We start from the raw sequence: 19,907 nt of genomic DNA, 5'->3' as shown, positions 1-19,907 counted from the left end.
TACACTCTCTGGGGGCAGTACTGTCCAATAGAACTTTCTGCAATAATGAAAATGTTCTCTGTCTACACTACCCAATATGGTGACCGACTGCCACATATAGGTATTCTGTATTTGAAATCTGGCCAGTGTTACCAAGAAACTAAATTTTTCGCTTAATTTTAATTAAAATGCCCACATGTGGCTACTGTAATGGATAACGCGGCTCTAGGGGATTTCATCAGTTTCTTCCCATGTCCTTAAATAACTTCTCATTTGACGGCTACCAAATGCACAGCTCCAGCTGTAACTAACCCAGAGCTCCAGCCTGTATATACAACCACCTACTTGACATTTCTACTTGCAAATCCCACACATGTCAAATGCTAATCCAAAACAGTTATATATTTCTCTCTCCCCAAACCCATTCCTATTCCAGTCTTATTCATTCCAGTAAATGGCACCATTGTCTAACTCAGTAGCTCAAGCCAGAAACCAAAGCTACTTGATTACTCCCTCTCTATTACTCCTTGTATCCAACCCATTAGCAAGTCACTTGTTTTATTGCCAAAATATATCTTAAATCTACCTTCTCTCCATTTCCATTGCCATCACCCTCTCTAGCCCACCCCCAGCTCTGACCTGGACTGCTAGCAATCTCCAACATGATCTCTCCTTTCTCTGCTGTCCTTACAAACCATTTTCTTAGTAGCTAGACTGATTATCTTAAAATATGAGTCAAACCAGTCATCCCTCAATTGAATACCCTTCAATGACTTATTTTCACTTAGGATGGAATTGAATGACCCAGCCCACTCATCTCTACAAACCCAGTTTGTGCCACACCTATCCTTGATCATTGTGCTAAAATCTTTTGGTTTCTTGAACACGCCAAGATAAAGAGGGCCCCTCTCCATCATTCTCTCTGTGTACTCTATCCATTCCCTTCATAGCACTTAACAATTTTTTAAAACTTTGTTAGATTTTTTTTTGGTTGGTTTCTCACTAATGTTCTAAGGAGGCAGGGAGGTCGATTATCATTATCTACACAACACCTGGCATAGTACTGTGACTATAAGCAGGTGGTCAGTAATATTTGCGTAATAAACAACTACCCCCAAATACCTGTTGACATCCCTCATTTCCATTTCCTGGTCCCGTGTTGTACAGAACACAATTTTTACTGCTTATTAGAGGCTATCATAGCAGGACTATGATATGAGACCAAGTTCTCCTTACTACGTGGCATTTGGCTTCCGTAATCAGGGACTCTAGAGTTATTAATGTTAGTAACTTTCAGGAAACAGAAGTTTGGTCCAAGCAAGCCTCTGGCTTCTTCTCTTCCTTGCTCCTTATTCGACAATTATATTAACTGACTGGGAGCCTATAAAGTGGTATGCCTAAATAGCAATGAGGCAAACTATTGTCTGAAAAATGGCTCTAAAGGTGAGGAGGCTGGAATGGATGTTTCAAATCTGTTTTGGCCAGCATTCTTCCTTTGAAAAGGGCTTTTGGTTCTCTAATCCTTTAAGATGGTTAATGCCATTCTCTAATATCCTGCATTTCTTCACAGTATTAAGAGCCTGCATCCCCCTCTTAAAAATATTAGTGTTTTATAGTCTCCTGATTTCAGGTATAGTTAATTGTGGAATTCCTCACTTTCCCTTACTTGTTGTGTAGGATCTATGTGTTCCTGGCATTTAGCTTTGATCCTGGACCTCGGAGGGGCCTTTGTGACTCTGATGCCAAGATGTCGATTATATTTCAACTGCTGAGTGGCTGAGGCTACCTAACACAGAATTAAGCATCACAAAGAGCGACCATTTCTCAGTTGCTTGGTGATGGCCCCACAGCTTACTTTGGAGTGTGGACTATTACAGTAATAAGGGGACAGAAGGGGAGAGGACGTAGAATAGGGTGCAATGAGAGGGGTTGTAGCTATCCAAATTTTTATGAGAAAAAGAAAAAGAAACCTCCGATGTGGTTTTCATTTTTCCAGTTGAAGAATACTCTTATAAAGACAATCAGGTCTTCCAAGATTGCATAACCCAGACTACCCTCTGCTACTTTCCTTAAGTTACCTTGGTGACTTCAGAGGGACAACTTCTGAGGAAGAGAAGGTCATGGAGTTGGCAATGTAACTGCAGTGTCATTTACATCAAATATGGTTTTAATTGAGGTAGACTAGGAAAGCAGTATTAATACTTACGTGTGTGACAAGGAAATTTACATTTCACTGAACACTTTTTTGAACTATTTCAATTTTTTTATCATGAGCATGTTATATAGAGTCAAAAAAAAGTAACTTAAAATTTGAAAAACATAAAAGAAATATAGTGTTGGTCCTCAAAAAGCCATTTAGCTGGAGCCATTTAGCTGGACTGACAGGAAACTATTAGAAAAATGTAAAACAGCACATAATTAAATACCAAGTTGGGTAGTACCGATTACTAGTAGAAGAGGAAGAGAAGTCTGCTCAGTTGAAGGAGCTGGGTCTTAGATGAGGAAGGGAAATTTTAACCCAGGGAAACTTGAGCAAATAAAAATGGATAGTAGAAATGTGCTCAAATAAAGAATAGTAAACTGTGGAGTGTGACAGGCCTGGTTCCAATCTCAACTCTATAACTTACTAACTTGAATGAATTGTATAACCTCTTTTAACCTTAGATTTCTCATTTGTAAAATGGGGACAAGAGTATCTACTTTAATAGGAGTAAGAAAAGTTAAAAGAATGTATGTAAAATGGTTAGCACAGTAGCTAACACAGAGAAGGTGCTCAACTAAATGCTGCCTTGTATGAATGTGGGTGGTTGAACAGGGGGACCCGTCTTGCTAGAGTACAGGGTATCTGTTCAGGAGAAGGAGAAAGATACTACTGGCTATTAGAGTTACGGCAAATGTGGACAGTCGTCTCATTTTGTCTCTGGGAATCCTGTAGCATGAAGATAATAAACATCACCATTATGTATTCTCTAATGTTCAAGCAGGTGGAAGGTTTAACAGAGTTTTTCTCTAGCATGGCACCTCTGGTGCTTAATCAAAACAGAATTCTGACTAAAGTCTTTCCCACAATCATTACATTTATAGGGTCTTTCCCCAGTATGGATTCTCTGATGTCGGATAAGGTGTGCCTTGCAAACGAAGCTTTTTCCACAATCAGTACATTCATGAGGCTTCTTCCCAGTGTGGACCTTCTGGTGCTTAGCAAGATCCGAGTTCCACATGAAGCCCTTCCCACAGTCCTTACATTCATAAGGCTTCTCTCCAGTGTGGATTCTCTGATGTCGAAGAAGGGCTGTGCTCCGAGCAAAGCTTTTCCCACATTCCTTACAAGTATATGGTTTCTCCCCAGTGTGGATTCGCTGGTGTTGTGTAAGGCTTGTGTTGTGACTTAAACTCTTCCCACATTCCTTACACTTAAAGGGTTTCTCTCCTGTATGTATTTTCTGGTGCCGAATCAGGTTTGACTTCCGAAGGAAGGCTTTAGCACATTCTTGACAAACATAGGGCTTCTCCCCAGTATGAATTCTCTGATGTGCAATGCAGTGTGATCTAAAACTGAAAATCTTCCCACATTCCTTACATTCATAGACATTCTCTCTATTATGAGTTCTCTGATGTTGATCAAAGTCTTCATTTTGATCAAAATACCTGCCACATTTTTCACACATATAGATTACCCGCTCACTTAGAATCTTCTGATGTATAACAAGGTGTGTGTTAACATCAGTATTTTCTGAACTCTCTTCTACTGAGATCATCTCCTCTTTGACAATCACTTGTATAATATCATTTGTAGTGTTCTCCATAGGGAGGTGGTGATCAGGCCACCTCCCTAACCTGCTTTTCTCCTCTTCACAAGTTTTTCCAAGCCAGAATTCCTGGGAGCCACACCACCGGGGTCCACTTGATAGCTCCGTGTGGTCCTGTGGCTCCTCAAAAATTTCCTCCTTCAGAATAAAATCTTTCTCACTCTTCAACACACCCTCTGAAAGAAGAAATCAGAGCTGCAAATGTCATCATAGCCTATCCAGATGAAAGCTGGACCCTAGAGGTTTGGACCCTTGATTAATTGGTTGATTTGGGCATTTTTAGAGGGTCTTTTACTTACAACATAAATGGTAAAATGGATTTTTGACATTTTACAAAGAAAAGACAGAAAAATATGTGACCGGGAGAAAAGTGCTAATGTCGCTCTCATTTACTAGTTCAATGGCTCTCCCACGTGCTGAAGATGGGAGATCCCAGGAGGCAGGATCCCAGCAGCAGGAGGGGAACACCGTGCAAGGGTGTGAGCCTCCGGACCCGCAGCCTGGCATCATTAGGGGAACACTGTGGATGGTGTGAGCCTTATGACTCTATGCCTGGCACACAGTCATAAGGGAACACCATGTATGGTATGAGCCTTAGGATTCTGCAGGGCCCGCTGCATTAGGGGAACACCGGGTCCGGGGCAAGCCTCCCACCGTGGATCCCATGGCAGGAAGGGGTCTCCATGTGGGGCCCTGTGTCATTAGGGGAGCACTGCATACAGGAGAAAGCCCCCTGCCCTGCGGCAGGAGGGGAACCCCAAGACAAGCCTCTGACGTGGGGCACAGAAGGGCACAATGAAAAAGAAAGAGAAAATAGAAAATAGAAATTAGGAAAGAGAGGAGAAGAGGAGAGAAGGGGAGGGGAGGGGGTGGGGGAGGGGAAGGAAAAGGAAAAGGGAAAGGGAAAGGGAAAGGGAAAGGGAAAGGGAAAGGGAAAGGGAAAGGGAAAAGGAAAGGGAAAGGGAAAGGGAAAGAAAAGAAAAGAAATGGACAGCCTGCCAGGTCAAGATATAAATAAGGCAGCTCAGTAGGAGTGAGACCCATTAGGAAAGGAGCGGAGATGGAAGTTGTCAGAGAGAATGAAGGTAGGTGGAAAGACTGGTGACAAAGATGACCTGAAACTTGGGATAAGAACGTCAAGGATAGGAAACTGAGATACAGGGAAGTTGTGATTCCATTAGTTCCCCCAAACATGAAAGCATATTGCTCATTTTAAAATGTCAGGAAGAAACAGGAAAAACTAAGGTGTCTTCAGCACCTGCCCCTAGAAGGTGACAGCCAGTTCATAGGAACTGATCAGGATAGGATAGACTTGCAAAGAGCTGTTCCTGGGACTATGTCGGGAAACCACAATCTCTTAGTTTCCTTCCTTCCTATCCATCTATCTATGGCCTTCTCTTTCCACAAATGATCAGTGATGGGTCTCTCTATAGCATCCATAAGAAATGGCCTCACAGCCTCACTCAGCCATTTCCAGAAGTCACTTCTTACTCTAACGACAGACACTTCTAATCACAAAGGTCCCTTATTTTTCAGGCGTAGCTAAGATCTGTCTCTGTAACTCCCATCCGAAGCCTCCAAAGAAACAAATCAACTCTACACCTTCCAACTGACGACATTTTATGCTGCTTAAGCCAAGGACCATGTGTCCCCTGAGTGTTCTCTGAGACAAAAGTGGGCTTCAAGTAGGAACATGTGCTCCAAAGAGGTCTGCCACAGGTCACGGAGTCAGGATTTTGCTTAAGGAATAACGACTGTTGGCTTTCTGCCTAAACCAACGATGGGAAACTCCTTTGGGTGACTGGGAGAGTAAGTACCGAGATCCTGAAAGAATGTGGAAGACACCGTAGTTATCTCCCTACGTCCATTCTACTCCTCCTCCACTCTGGAACAGCCATGCCCTGTGGGTGCGAGTGAGCCCAACTGGGAGCAATACTCGGGACTTTGATTAGCAATGGTTATAGTCTGTTTCTCCCCCTAGGTCTGATTCACACCTACCAATCATCTGACAACCATGAGAAGAGCCAGACTGTACAAAAAGCCGCCATACAAGGAGACAGAGGAGAGCAGAGATTGAAATTCTGATCAAACTACTTCAGCCCACTCCACCTAAGGACTTCCCAGTTACATGAAACAAATTAATTCCTCTTTACTGTTTACGCCTGTTTGAAATGGGTTGTTACTTGCAATCAGGAGTTTTCTAACATGGAAAGACTGACAAACACAGCAAGGAGCTATGAGAATAGAGAAACTGGGGGCAGAGTTCAAGTCTTACTGGGTCACAAAAGAGCCGCTGTGGGAATAAGATAGGATGGGGCCAGGGAAGCAATAAGGGGACACAGTTCTCTTTAGGAAATTAGGAGCAGGAAAGCCCTGTGCTGGGCCTGAAGGAATGCCAGGGCTTTCCCCAGCAGAAATCCCTGAGGAATAGGAACTATGGGGTTCAGGGTTATTGGAACTTCTTGATTTCTAATGATAAAGATGGCCGTGATATCCCCAAAGGGCAGTCGGAATCTTCTGCTGGAAGATTACAAACACGCCAGGAAAGCAGAGAGGCCACCTCAGATCAGAGAGTAAACAGAAAAGTCAGGGAGTAAAGATAAATGGTGGCCATGATAAGAACAGACGAGACGGGCAAGAGGTAAAACAAGTGAATGAAGATGGCACCCAGAGGAGCCAGGATGGATAAAATAAGAAGATGGAAAACCATGAGAACACAGAGGACAAAAAGAAATCCCAACGGTATCCACAACACTGAATTGAGGGAACACATCCTATTACAATGCAAAGACCAAGACAAGGGAACTGGTCAATGACTGACACATGTGTCCTCACTCACCTGAGATGTCCCTCGGGCCCGCTCCATCCAGAGCTCCCTGAGGAGCCGAGCTCCAGGGTGCTTTCCCTCGTTCCAGCTGGGAAATCAGAGCCGGTTTGGGAAATGGAAATGCTGCTTAAAGGGAAGGAAATGGGACAGGCATGTGAGTGGGGTGACAGAGCAATCCCAGGGCTCCTCCCAGAACTGTGTTTCCAGGTCAGGGGCAGGAGGGGAAAGAAGGGAAATTACTAGGAAGAACAAGAAAAGCAAGTTCAAGGAAAGGGGCAGGAGACCCTGGGGAGAGGGGCCAGAGGCTTGCAAAGCTCAGGAAACAGATGGGGTAGGAGGTGCTCAATAACAGCTTGAGCGAGCAAATGGACGATTTCCCTCAGTGAGGAATTGTTCTCATTCTCTACCTCTCTTAGAGCTCTCAAGTTCAGACATCTGCTTGACCGTGTATGGTATTGGGCCAGGTCTCCCAAACTGACGAGATGGGGAACTGAGGGCTCAGTGGGGCACCAGGAATCTGCTCTTCCCACTGTACCCACAGCACAGGGGTTAGGAGATGGGCAGCCCTCACCCTGGGACGAGGAGGTCCTGTGTGAAGCCTGAATTGAGAACAGGATTTCCCATTTCCCAGCAATCACTGAGGCTGGGTCATTAAGACCCAGTTGCTGAAGTTGCCACTCATGCAAGGGCTCTCGAAAACTCCTGAGCCTCTGAGGAAGGAGTGAGGAAACTCTGAAGAGCAGAGGTAGAGTCCAAAGGGAAAGAGCCTTACCCAGGGAAGCCACAGCCCCATAATTCTCCAGCATCACATCCCTGTATAGGGCCCTCTGTGCAGGCGTCAGGCCAGTCCATTCGTTCGCAGCGAAGTAGATGGCCACATCCTCAAAGGTCACTGACTCCTGAAACAACATGTGTTTAAATGCCCTAGGACCATCCCAGGACCCAGGCCTGGAGTAAGGGGTAGACCAGGCACTAAGAAGTACAGGGAAGGCAGGAAGGTACTGGTTGAGTTTCTGGATTCTGAATGTCTCAAGGAACTATCAGCTGATTTTTGCCCCCTACTTCCAAAGATAAAAAAGATCAGCCATCAACTTTCTCATGTCTCTTCATCTTTACTTCAGCAAACGTCCTCTCATCTTTTCTCTGAGTCTCCGCAAGTTTTCTGTTTTCATCCCTCTGCCCGAGACAGCTATCTACATTCTAGGTGTCATCCTTTCTCCACAATGTATCCTTCTTCAGAGAAACTACCATTTATTGAGCTTGTGCCAAGCACTTTACATGTTACTCTGTGTAACGTATATACACCTATTTTATAGAGCAGAAAACCAAGGCTCAGAGATTAACTTCCCCCAAAGATACCAAACTGAGCCTGAGTCCCTGGCTCTTACCTACTATGCCACACTGGCTTCTGTCCTCATTCCTGCCATCCCGTTGGCCCCAACATAGGGCCCTTTGTCTTCTCTCCCTCCAAGTCAGACACCAGCCAAGGAAGCAGCTAAGGAAGGGATGCCCTGGAAACTGTACTCAACAGGACAGACCCAAACACTGACTCTATTCCCTGCACTCCCCCACCCCACCCAACACTCTCTAAAACATCCCACCCTTCTTTTTCTTCCCTACATCCTAGTCTCAATGCCCCCTTTTCCTTTATTTTCGGGAGCTGGAGCTCCTGCACCTTTCCTTTCCCTTCTCTCTCACCCTCCTTTTTAAGAAACACAAACAGTGCTAACTTAGAGCCATCAAGACTTCTCCCACATCTTATAATTCCCAGCCACTGCCTCATTCGGGATGGCAGTCTCCATGCTATGGGGTCACCCTACTTGTCCGTTTCCTATCAGTCCTGGCCCTGTAAGTCCCCACAGGGACTTCCGTGCACTCCGGGGCTCAAAGGCTTTGGCTGGCTCACCTTCGCCTCCCTAAAGTCCAAAGCCTCTGCAGGGCAGACAATGCCATTCGCTATTCAGGGACCCAGCTTACCTGCCTGGGAGCACCCCCTGAGCCACCATCCTCTTAGGAGCCCAAACCCTGCTTTCGCCTGGAGCTGTGCCCGTGCACACGCAGCTCGCCCTTCCCGAAGACCCAGTTCCTCCCTGGTGCGCCCGCAGACCCGTGTTCCCCTCGAGACCCACCTCAAGTGTCACGCGCTCTGTGAAAGCGGTGCCACGGACATTCTGGACCTTCGGCTGGGACACCTCCGCCCCGGCCCCCGGCTCCGGCCTCGGCCGCTCGTTGCACTTGTGCTCCCCCTGCGGGCGCACGTCTGAGGGGTGTGGAATCCGCTCTGCGCCCTGCCTGTCGCTCCGGGCGTCCACTCTGGGCTGCACCCCACGTGGCCGGTCGCGGGACTGCCCCCTGTGCGCCCCTTTCCCGGGCCTGGAGCCCAGGGCAGGGGCGCGTTAGCTTCGCGGCGCCGGCCCGCACTCACCAGGCGCGTCCGGGCACCGCGGGCCGTCCCGACAGCCGCTCCCAGGCGAGGCCGCCGCGGACCCCGCTCGCCACGGCCCGGGCCGCCCGCCGGGGAAGTGAGCGTGCGCCGGGCGCGCCCGGGGGCTGCCACGCGTCGGCGAGGGGCGCTCCGGAACCGGGCGGGCCCGGCACGGCGGCCCCGTGCCCGGGAGTCCCGCCAGCCCTCCCCGGAGCTCCCATTCCCGGCGCGGGGTGCGGGCCAGAGCCCCGCACCGGAGACGCGGCGGCGGCAGCATTCGCGCCACTCTGGCTTCTCTAGGACGGTGGAGGGCGCCGCGTCTCTGTGGTCCTGCTCTCTCCCCGCGAAAGACCGACGGGGGCGTGGTCCAGGTCTCCCCAGGACGCCCACGGCCCCGGCGCCGCCGCAGGGATGGGGGAGGGGAGGGGAGTGGGCGGCGGGAGGGAGGCTTCCCCTGGGAATCCTCTCCCGGCCCTTTTCCCACTGACCACTCTTCTCCACTTTGCTGCCCTTCGTGGGATGGATGCCGATACAAGGTAGCACACACTTCACTAGTCTCTTCCTGCTCAGGCATCGGCCTCTCTTTGCTACAGAAGGCAGATTACTTCCTTGACACGGTCCTCTGTGTGCCTCTAACGTTCACCCAACGTCTAGCTCCGCGTAGGGCCCGATCTCTTTCAGTGCCAGGAAATATCTGTTGAAGACCATAATGAATAAATGTTGAACCCGTTTTTCAGTAGAAGAAAGTAAGGCCTGAAGAGAGGAAACGGCTGACCTAGCATCACACAGCGTGTCAGGAAGTTAAACTTTTAAACAGCATTATAAAAATAAACGAAGGCCACCCAGATGAGAACAAGCCAAGGCTGTTTATTCTAAGCGTACAACAAGAAAGTCGCCACGGCCACTTGCGTTTGGAGAGGCTGCAGGTCAGGCGGAGAAGTGGGAAAGCTTTATAGCAGGAAAAAGGGAAGGCTCCAGGTTGTTCCGATGGGAGACCGTTGGCAGGGGGAAGGCCAAGAGCTACAAGCCAAGCATCTTAGGTGATTGGCTGAGGGAGCGTATTAATCAGGCGCTGGCTGTTCCAGGCCACAGGGGTTATTTTGGCTTCCTGGGCCGATTGCTGCAGATGGTAGTTTGACTCCCCGGACTCGTTACTGCAGATATGGATTGCCTGCCTGGACCGGTTGATGAAGATTGGGTCAGAGTTCTATTTTTCTATACGGTCTGGCCATTCATTACCCATTTGTATAATATATCCCGTCTCTTCTATTCACACAATTATTACCCTTCCCTTTCTTATAAGAAACCCTTGCCTACACCCCATAATTGGAACATTATTTGGGTTTCTGCCTGAACAGCTATTCTTTGATCTCAAATAAACACTTGCTGCCTCTCGCGTGGCTTTTTATTTTTAGGTTAGCATGGGTACATGTGATGCTGATTAGAAACCAGATGGTTAACCTGGGGCCAGGCTGTCAAGAACCCAGTTGCATGGAGGAGTTTCCTTCAATTCCTGGGGGGGAAAAAAGAAGGAACCTTGAAAGCTAGAAAAGGAAAGGAGCCGTAAGTAAGCTCGTCCCTAAGTAAAATGAGACTATTATCCGCTCTAAAGGCAGAGAGAAATAATTTCTCTCCTGCATCTCCATTTCAACGGTACTGCTGTTGCATTCTCGGGGTGAAGCCGTGGGTTAGAAGCGGCAAGCATCGGGGGAGCAGTCAATGTCACCTTGAATTGAAACAAAGGGCAAGCAAGACTGGGTGGGTGGGCGGGCGGTGCAATCGGACTAGAGACCCCCCCAGAGCGGAGAACCCCAATGCAGGAACCACGACGCCTAAACGAACCCTGTGGTCGGTACCCAGTGACTCAAAATTCTGGGCCACCTGTGGATTGAGAAGACACGAGACAAGGCCAGAGACCCCACTCCCCGTGGACTGTGCAGATGAGATGGGAAAGGACACTGAAACGCTGCTTCCGCGGGGCTTATGAGATGAGAGCTGCCAGCAGCATGGGCCAAAGCGGTGGCTTCGCACGGAGCGCGCGGGAAACAAGCGCGGCGGGAGGGAGGCGGCAGCGCCCTCTGCAAGTCCTCCTGCAGCCCCAGCCCCACTCCCTCATGATCGCTCCGCACTGACAGGCACGCGGCGCCTTCGCGCGCAGAGGCCCGGAACCGCACGGAGGTCGGCTCCACCGCGCCTGCTCGGAGCAGCCATCGTGGCGCCTGCCGGCCCGGAAGTGCGTCATCGCGTTTCCGGCCCTCGGCCCGCGGACGCTCTAGCACGCCGGGGAAGCGGCGGGCAGCTCCGCCTGTCGCTGATCCTTCCAGGCCGTGGGGCCCCGCGTCGTAACCCCGCCCCGCCCTCCCCTGTGGAGTCGGCGTGGCTCGGACTCGCCCTGCTGGTTGTGGAGCACCGCGTCTGTCAGTCACGGCTGGGAGGGCAGCCGCGCGGGCCGAGTTCTCAGGAGCCGGCCAGCCTCCTGCGGGGAAGAGCCGGTAGTCACTGCGGGGCCACCAGGCCACCCCTAAGTGACCCTGGGGGGCTGGACCCAGACACAGGGCTGGACCGGCTGCTGTGATAAGGGTTCAGGGCCGCACGATGGGTGAAAGCCCGAGTCCGCAATGAGCCTGGGGAGTCAGCACCCTGCTGGAGCCTCTTCCCCTCTGTCCTGAGCTCTGCAGCCACATTGGCCCTCGGAGCGGGCGGACAGCCTGCCCCGTGGGACGACCTTGGGACGACCTTGCTCCCTGCCGCGAGCAGCTCACCCCTCACGCATCTCCACCTCCCCCTGTAGCACCGCCACACACAGCACACGCTGGCCTGGCCTTGGCATCTCCAGGTCTCCACGTAATCTCCACCCGAGTTCTGCGGCCTTCCTGGCTTGCCACCCACCTTCGCCCCTCTGCTCTCCTCGTGTGTGTTGTGTGTGCTCGCTCGCGGGCCGAGAATTCATGAGTCAGATAGAAATATGGAAGATTCATTAAAGTAAGAGGAGGGTCGGCTGGGCAGAGTCTGCTGGAAACTCCTTTGTTTGGTCTCAAGTTGTATATTTTCTAATCGGGATGTAAATGTCTTAGACCCGTAGGTGCTGGTAAGCTGGTTATGCAACCTTTGCATATGTTACGTAGATTTACGTTGGAGCCAGGAGAGTGGATCCCATCCAGGTGCGAAATCTCCCCCAAATCACAGGGCCCGCAATGGGCCCTAGTAAATAGAAACATTGAAACTGTCACGCGGGAGACACTGCTCGCGGCGCCGTGTGTCACGCGGGGTGGCCTGCCGGGTGGCCTGCTCCCCACAGAAGAACGCAGGACATGGTGAGGCCAAAAAGGAACACCACGGAGCCATAGGTACGGAGTCACACCACTATAGTCTCACTGGAGGCTGGATTCACATGACATGCGACCTGCTGTCCGCTTTTCTGACAACCAACCGACCACTCTCCTCGACTCCACTCCCCAGCGCAATATTAGTGGCTAGTGGCTCAAGGGTTACAGCTGACGGCCAACTAGCCACAGCTGACGGTCATCTACTACCTGAGTCAGCACCTTTCCACGTGAGGCCGAGAGCCTGGAAACTGCTCTCTGGGGCTCTGTCCCCACAAACCGATATGCACAGTAAATGTACAGCAAGCAGAGACCAAGAATGCTTTCAAAAACTCCCAAGCTAAATTACACTTATTAATTTGAATTATACCAGAGAGCCAAATCTCAAAAATAGAAGATTTAGTGCCACCATTACAATCCCGTCTTACCACTTTGCAGCACTAACACAATTGTAATTATATACTTCTTCTGGCAATGATTTAATATCTTTTTCCCTTCCTTAGACCATAAACCCCAAGAAGGCAGGGACTGTGTCTGTCTCGTTCACGGTTGTAGCAAAATTTCTGGTAGTAAATGCCCAGTGAATGGAAAGATGGGGCTGTTCCCATGTTGACTGGAAGGAGGGAATGAATGGATGAGTGGGTGTAAGTGAACGAATAAATAAAGGTGAGAATGAATGTAAGATGGTGCCGCCACCCATTAAAAACCGGGGGATGAAGTTCAGCTCATTGGAGTTAGCCTGCAGTTCTGGATTCTAAGGCTAAAGAGATGTAATGTGCTGAGTACTTGCTGTGGTTGCCAAGAGCAATCAGAGGGGACTTCGTGGAGGCAGCCGGTGGACATGTCCGGCTCCTGTGGAGGGTTGCTGCACAAGGCAAAGGGAGCTCACTCCAGAGGGATGTGGAAATCCTACGGCTGTCTGAGGACACAAAGTCCCTGTTTGCAGGTCATTTAGGAAATTGAGTCACTGGAGCGTTATCAGAACTGATTGAATTGAGTCTGAACCTCATCTGTTGCAACAACAGGCTAAGTTGCTTGAGTAATAATGCCGTAGAGGCAGTGGCACAGCTCTCCCCTTCTTGAGCCTGCTGCAAGGGACCTGACCTGACATCTCTAGAAAACCCCAAGTAAAAGGTCAACTCACCTCACCCAAGCCAGGGCAGATGTCAGAGAAAGTCCCCACGACACTTTGAGCCAAGATCTTAGATTGTGAAATAAAACAATTGGTTTGAAGTCAGTTCATAATTCCAAGATTCCCGTCTGTCCTTCTTGCTAGAGAAGTGTGCAAGCCAACTGTGCCAGTGGCGGGGCCCCAGGCCAGAGGCTCAGAGACTGAAGTCTTGCACCGTGCTCAGTCTGGGAGGCTCTGTGGGTCTTCTAAAGATGAGGAGGGGTAGATGTGAAAGTCACTGCTTCTGGCATTTCTGAATACAAGATTTCTGAATGACATAGCAAATTAATGAATAAGTGAATGCATGGGTAAATAAAGGTGGGAATGGTCAGTAAGTCGGGGGGGGGGGAGAGTGGGGTCAAGGAAGGCTTTGTAGAGAAGATGCTGGAGCTGAGTGTGAAAAAGGTCAGAGCAACGTCTGAAGCTGGTGAGGGCGCTGTGATCATAGCTAGATGTTTCTTTCTGAGCTTTCTCCTGGTCCCCGCCTCTACCTCCCACATGACCAAGATCTGGCAAGTGCTAAAGCCACTCCCAGATGTGTCTTGCCAGGCTTATTTGCTATAACTCGCAGCCACAGGGCAAGGTCCGGGAAGTCAGAACTTTCCCTTCCCAACTTGTCAAGGCCTCCCAAAAGCTCCCGGGCATCCAGAGAACAGTGTGTCCAGAGCTTAACCTGGAAGAGCACAGCCATGGTGCCCTGGGGTCCGGTGCTGGGAGCTCTGCTGGTGGCCATTGTGGGGTACCTGTGCCTGATGAAGCTGATCCGGCAACGCAGGCCCCAGGAACCTCCTCTGGACAAGGGCTTTGTGCCCTGGCTGGGTCATGCCATGGCTTTCCGGAAGAATATGTTTGAATTCCTGAAGCACATGCGAGCCAAGCATGGGGACGTGTTCACGGTGCAGCTAGGGGGTCAGTACTTCACCTTTGTCATGGACCCCCTCTCCTTTGGCCCCATCCTCAAGGATGCACAGAGAAAACTGGACTTTGTGGAGTACGCAGAAAAACTGGTGCTAAAGGTATTTGGATACCACTCAGGGCCAGGAGATCACCGGATGATACACTCAGCCAGTACCAAGTATCTCATGGGCGATGGCTTAGAGGATCTCAACAAAACCATGCTGGACAGCCTCTCCTTGGTGATACTGGGGCCCCTGGGCCAGAGTCCTGATGCCAGAAGCTGGCGCGAGGATGGCCTCTTTGACTTCTGCTACAATGCCTTGTTCAAGGCCGGCTACCTGAGCTTGTTTGGCTACACAAAGGACAAGCAACAGGACCTGCGACAGGCAGAGGAGGTATTTGTGCAGTTCCGCAAATTTGACCGCCTGTTCCCCAGGTTTGTTTACTCCTTGCTGGGGCCCCAGGAGTGGCTAGAAGTGGGCCGGCTCCAGCGTCTCTTCCACAAGACGCTCTCTGTGAAACATAACTTAGAGAAGGATGGCATAAGCAACTGGATATCCTACATGCTGCAGTTTCTGAGGGAGCAGGGAGTTGACCCAGCCATGCAGGACAAGTTCAACTTCATGATGCTCTGGGCCTCCCAGGGGAACACAGGCCCTACCTCTTTCTGGGCCCTCTTGTTCCTCCTGAAGCACCCAGAAGCTATGCAGGCTTTGAGACAAGAGGCTGCCCAGGTCCTGGGGGAGGCGAGGCAAGAGGCTGGGAAGTCTTTCAACTTTGAGGTCAGTGCCCTGCACCGCACCCCGGTGCTGGACAGCGTGATGGAGGAGACACTGCGGCTGGGGGCCGCGCCCACCCTCCTCAGGGTGGTGAAAAGCGACAACGTTCTGAAGATGGCCAGTGGGCAGGAGTACCAGGTCCGCGCTGGAGACATCGTGGCCCTCTTCCCTTATCTCTCGGTGCACATGGACCCTGAGATCCACCCCGAGCCCACTGCCTTCAAGTACAACCGCTTCCTCAACGCCAACGGCAGCCGGAAAGTGGACTTCTACAAGGCAGGCAAAAAGCTCCACCACTATACCATGCCATGGGGCTCGGGCGTCTCCATCTGCCCTGGGAGATTCTTGGCCCTCAGCGAGATGAAGCTCTTTGTCCTGCTCATGATCATGCACTTCGACCTGGAGCTGGTGGACCCTGACACACCCGTGCCGCCCGTGGACCCCCATCGCTGGGGCTTTGGCACCACACAGCCCAGCTATGACGTGCGCTTCCGATACCGCCTGCGGTCTCCTGAGTGAACCCTGCCCAGGGGGCCACAGCCTGGCCAGAGGGCCTCCTGTGGGGATACCACCTCCTCTCACCCCTCTGAAGCCCCGGACCCCACCACTACCCCTGCCTCTACTTCTGTGGGACCCCCTACCTCCGTCCTGGTTGAACTCCTTGCTCTCTGGCCTCCTTCTGGTCACCTGTCAGGCTTATCGTTCTCTCTTTAAAACACCATCTCTCACAGTGAGTTCTATAGAACCCTCGTCTCACAGGAAGTCCAGGGGGAGAGGAAACATCTGTGGGCACGTCGGTTTGGGAGATACACGTGCCTGGGCAAATCCGGAAGCACGGAAACGCGTTACCGTGAGTAGCGCACTGTCTTGCAAATGTTAGCCCCCACCCCCACCCATGCTGCTTTACGTTTTTCCTCAATACCTACTCCACGGCCTGTGGGATTCACATCCTAGAACAGTGTTGTCCAATAGTAATACCGTGTTTCCCCCAAAACAAGACCTAACCGGAAAATAAGCCCTAGCATGATTTTTCAGGATGACATCCCCTGAACAAAATCCCTAATGTGTCTTGCATCAAGAATTAATATAAGACCTCCCGTGTACTGGGGAAACATGGTACAAAGCAAGCCACATGTGTAATTTTTTAATTTCCTAGTTGATACATTTTTTAAAAAGTAAAACAAGTAAAATGCATTTGTATACTATATTTTACTTAACACCCTATGTCCAAAGTGTTAGCATTTCAACATATAATCAATATAAAAAACTTAAACTATTTTTACATTTCTTTTTTTGTGTTGTCTTCAAGATCCAGTGGACTTTTTATCCTTGCAGCCACATTCCAAGTGCTCGAGGCCACGTGTGGCCAGTGGCTCCCATGTTGGATAGAGCGGGTCTCAGGAAATGCTGCTTTTCATGTAGGCATTAGTCAAGGGCTGTCCTTAGTGCCCTCGTCTCCCTCTGCACAGCCACCTTGGGGTGGGCTCAACCCTTCCCTTGGTTTCCACAACCATTGCTGGGCTTAGAGCGCACCCCTACCCCGAGACCCCCTAATCTCCCTATGGGGGGTGGGTCTCACAGCATCTCTGACTCCTTTGGCCCACGCAGAACTCAGCATCTGTGCCCCCATCCCCAATCTCTGCTCTGAATCACCCCTTCCCCCGATTTCCCTGCCTTTCTCTGCTCAGACCACCACCACCCACCCCATCCTCCCAGGCAGATAGGGAGGAGACACCCTCACGGTCTCTTTCTCCCTCATCCACATACTATCAGGCACTAGTTCTGTCAGCTTGACCCCCTGTGGTGCCTCTGAAACCGTGTCCCCTCCTCCCCACTCGTGCTGTGATTCTTAGAGCTGAGAACTCAAGCATTTCTCTCCACCCTCGGCCCACCAGGCTCTCTGTCTGCCCTGCTGCCAGAGACCTTTTCCCAAAAGTACCTCTAATTGTTACTCTTTCGTTTTCTGGCTCCCTCCACTCACCTAACACTTAAGTTTTGCTACATTTGGTCCCCAAAGTTTTCATCCAGTGCAATTCAACTTGGCCAACCTTCCCCCGTAGAACAGTTTGTAAAGCACAATTCCTTGCTTTTACTGCCAACCCCAGTGCCAGCTATTCCCAGAAACTTTCTTCAGTCTTATCCATTCCATCCTCTGGCCAGAAGTGGCCTCCATCCCCCTGGGGCTCCCTTAGCACTGTTTCTATCATAGCACATTTGCTATGTATGTGCCCTTGCTTTCTGTGTCCTGGTTTCCTCCTCCTGCCCCCTTCCCCAGACTGGAGCCCATAGGGCTTGTTATCTTATTCCTTCATCTCTGACTCCCAATTTCCTAAATGTCGATTAAATTATAGAAACTTGACTTCCAGTCTCAGCTAATTTACTTCGTGTCTTCAAATCATGATCCCTGTTACTTGAGGGAGCCAGCAAGCACAGAAGCAGAGGTGGGAATGCGCAAGAAACAGCCAGGGGTGCCTGGCATCCCGGAAATGAAATGTGGAGTACGGCGGGTATCAGGGTGAAATGACGTACAGCATTCTACTTGTGAAAGCGCCAGTTTTGAAGTTGGACAAAGATTTTTAACTTGATTGGGCAGACCCCAGGGAGTGCTGAAGGGTCCTGAGAGGGGCCATGGGAGACAGAGGGAGACGTATCATCCAGGACTGCCAGGAACACGTGTTCGCTCTGCCTCCCTTCCCCCGAGACCTCCCATATTCCTGGGCCATTCCCACGTGGACCGTCTCCAGCTCCTTCTGATTGCCAGACTGGAATCACCACCACGGCTGGGGTATTGAACAATATTTCCCTGGCTGAACTAGAGGGAAGGGAGCAGCCTGGAGGGTGGAGGGCCTCAGGCTTCTCTGAGGAAGAGGGGAGTGATGGATGAGGCTGTCGTGGTCACTCTGGCTGTTGGATGCAGATTAGATGATAGGAGAGAGATACGATAGGAAACGCAGGGGTCAGCTGGGAAACTATTACAGCAACTCACGCGAGAGAAAGAAACAAGTGAAAAATTCCATTTTATATTATATTTTACTTAACCCTACATAACCAAAATACTAGCATTTCAACATGTAATTGATATAAAAAATATTAATGAAATATTTTTCCATTCTTTGTTTGTGTTGTCTTCCAAATCTGGCACGTACTCTTACCCTCGCAGCATGTCTCAATTCCAAGTGCACGAGGGCCACGTGTGGCCAGTGGCCCCACCCTGGACCGAGCGGGTCTAGAGAAACGCTGCCTTTCATGTCGGCGTTTTTGTCCTGCAAGGCAATAAAGCAAGTGGAGGAAGGAGGCAGGACTGAGCTAATGCTGGCCGGGGCTGAGAACTAAGAAGTCACCACTGAGGCCCTTGGAAAGGAAACCAGGAGGACGCCCACCTGAGCTGCGTCCCCTCCACTCTCACCAGCCTGACGTGGCCTCTTAGGCTTCACTTTTCCCCACGTCCCTCTTGTTGGGGGCGTCCTCAGTCTGCCTCTCCCCAAGGTCATTCATGCCGGTCACTTCTTCTTGGGCAGTGAGGCTGCTACTCTCAGAACAGCTGGACAGCGGGGCCTGGGCAGGGCCAGGGGCCTGGTGCCGTCCAAGCATCGTGGCCAGCAAAGCCTTCAGGTAGTGGCGGAAGCGGCGGCTGGAGAAGGCGTAGAGGATGGGGGTGAAGCAGCAGTGAAGGAAGGCGACACTCTCCGTCACCTGCAGGGCATAGTCCAGGCGCTGGCTGAGCCTGCAGTCCCCAAACACGCTCAGGTCCATGAGCGAGTGCAGAAACAAGGTGAGATTGTACGGGAACCACAGCACGAAGAAGGCCAGCACGAGCGCTACGGTGATCCTTAGAGCCCGGGCCTGGCCGGGGGTCCTCAGCCGGACCAGGACAGAGCCAATGTGGGAGTAGAAGAAGAGCATGACCAGGAGTGGGAGGAGAAACCCCAGGACATTCTGCTGGAAGCGGAATACGAGCTTCCAGATGGTCGCATGGCCCCCGAAATCCGGATAGCAGCTCCACACACCCACGGGGTGCTCATGTGTCTGCACAAAGACCATGTCAGGGATGGACACAGCCAGGGCCGCCGCCCACACCACGGCAGTCAGGTGCCAGCGCTTGGCCCGGGTCCTCAGCCGATGGTGCGGCTGCGCGTGGACGACCTCCAGGTACTTGTCCAGGCTCATGCAGCTGATGAAAAAGATGCCGCTGTAGAGGTTAGTATTATAGAGGGTGCTCACCATCTTGCACAGGAAATTCCCAAAGACCCAGTGCCAGACCACGGAGATGCCCCAGAAGGGCAGCGTCACCACAAACAGGAGGTTGGAGATGGCCAGGTTCAGCAGGTAGACTTCCGTCATCGGCCTGCGCGGCATGTACCGGAGCAAGACCACGAGCAGGAGGAGGTTCCCGCCCAGGCCCAGCACAAAGACCAGGCTGTAGAAGACGGGCAGGAAGACTTTGCCGAAGGACAGCACCTCGTCCTTCCTGCACAGCATGAAGGCCACCTGATCCAGGTAGTACTCATAGTCGTAGAAGGAGCTGCTGTTCTCAGAAGCGGCCACCTCGGTGGTGAGCGGCACAGCAAAGGCGCTGGCGGCCATGTCGGGAGGAACTCTGGGGACCAGACAATAAGTAGTGGGAGAGAAATCAGACGAAACCAGGCGTGCCCTGCCTCTCTCCAAACCCACTTTTGCTACTGCTCTGGGATGTCCAA

General features: G+C 51.0%; 3 protein-coding genes across 8 annotated transcripts in view; 1 reads left to right on the top strand and 2 right to left on the bottom strand.

Annotated features, from left to right (window-relative positions):
- Nucleotides 1-1,916: 1,916 nt before the first annotated feature.
- On the bottom strand, nt 1,917-11,870 carry ZNF662 (zinc finger protein 662; the record flags this gene model as incomplete). Its single annotated transcript, XM_081072838.1, has 7 exons — nt 1,917-3,964; nt 6,628-6,741; nt 7,388-7,514; nt 8,745-8,988; nt 9,041-9,336; nt 11,170-11,516; nt 11,810-11,870. The coding sequence occupies 7 exons, from the start codon at nt 11,868-11,870 to the stop codon at nt 2,973-2,975; spliced, it is 2,181 nt and encodes a 726-aa protein (XP_080928964.1). The 3' UTR covers nt 1,917-2,972.
- Nucleotides 11,871-14,219: 2,349 nt separating this feature from the next.
- CYP8B1 (cytochrome P450 family 8 subfamily B member 1) lies at nt 14,220-17,562 on the top strand. Its single transcript, XM_081072490.1, has one exon. It carries the CDS (start codon nt 14,224-14,226, stop codon nt 15,727-15,729), a length of 1,506 nt encoding a protein of 501 aa, XP_080928616.1. The 5' UTR covers nt 14,220-14,223; the 3' UTR covers nt 15,730-17,562.
- Nucleotides 17,563-18,210: 648 nt separating this feature from the next.
- ACKR2 (atypical chemokine receptor 2) overlaps nt 18,211-19,907 on the bottom strand; it is a 45,905-nt gene continuing 44,208 nt past the window's right edge. For 5 of the 6 annotated variants that reach the window (XM_081073075.1, XM_081073074.1, XM_081073076.1 and 2 more), the window contains one exon: nt 18,211-19,807. In XM_081073075.1, the coding sequence (XP_080929201.1) occupies nt 18,634-19,794 (1,161 nt within the window). In that variant the 5' untranslated portion in view covers nt 19,795-19,807 and the 3' untranslated portion in view covers nt 18,211-18,633. The remainder of the gene's footprint in view (nt 19,808-19,907) is intronic. The other variant, XM_081073079.1, reaches the window with a different exon arrangement.

Source organism: Rhinolophus hipposideros (assembly GCF_964194185.1).
Source record: "Rhinolophus hipposideros genome assembly, chromosome: 14".
NCBI lineage: Eukaryota > Metazoa > Chordata > Mammalia > Chiroptera > Rhinolophidae > Rhinolophus > Rhinolophus hipposideros.
This window is presented reverse-complemented; position numbering and strand designations above follow the sequence as displayed.

Excerpts from the sequence above, each read along its gene's own strand:
- CYP8B1 (XM_081072490.1), top strand. The coding sequence starts at position 14,224 with ATGGTGCCCTGGGGTCCGGTGCTGGGAGCTCTGCTGGTGGCCATTGTG.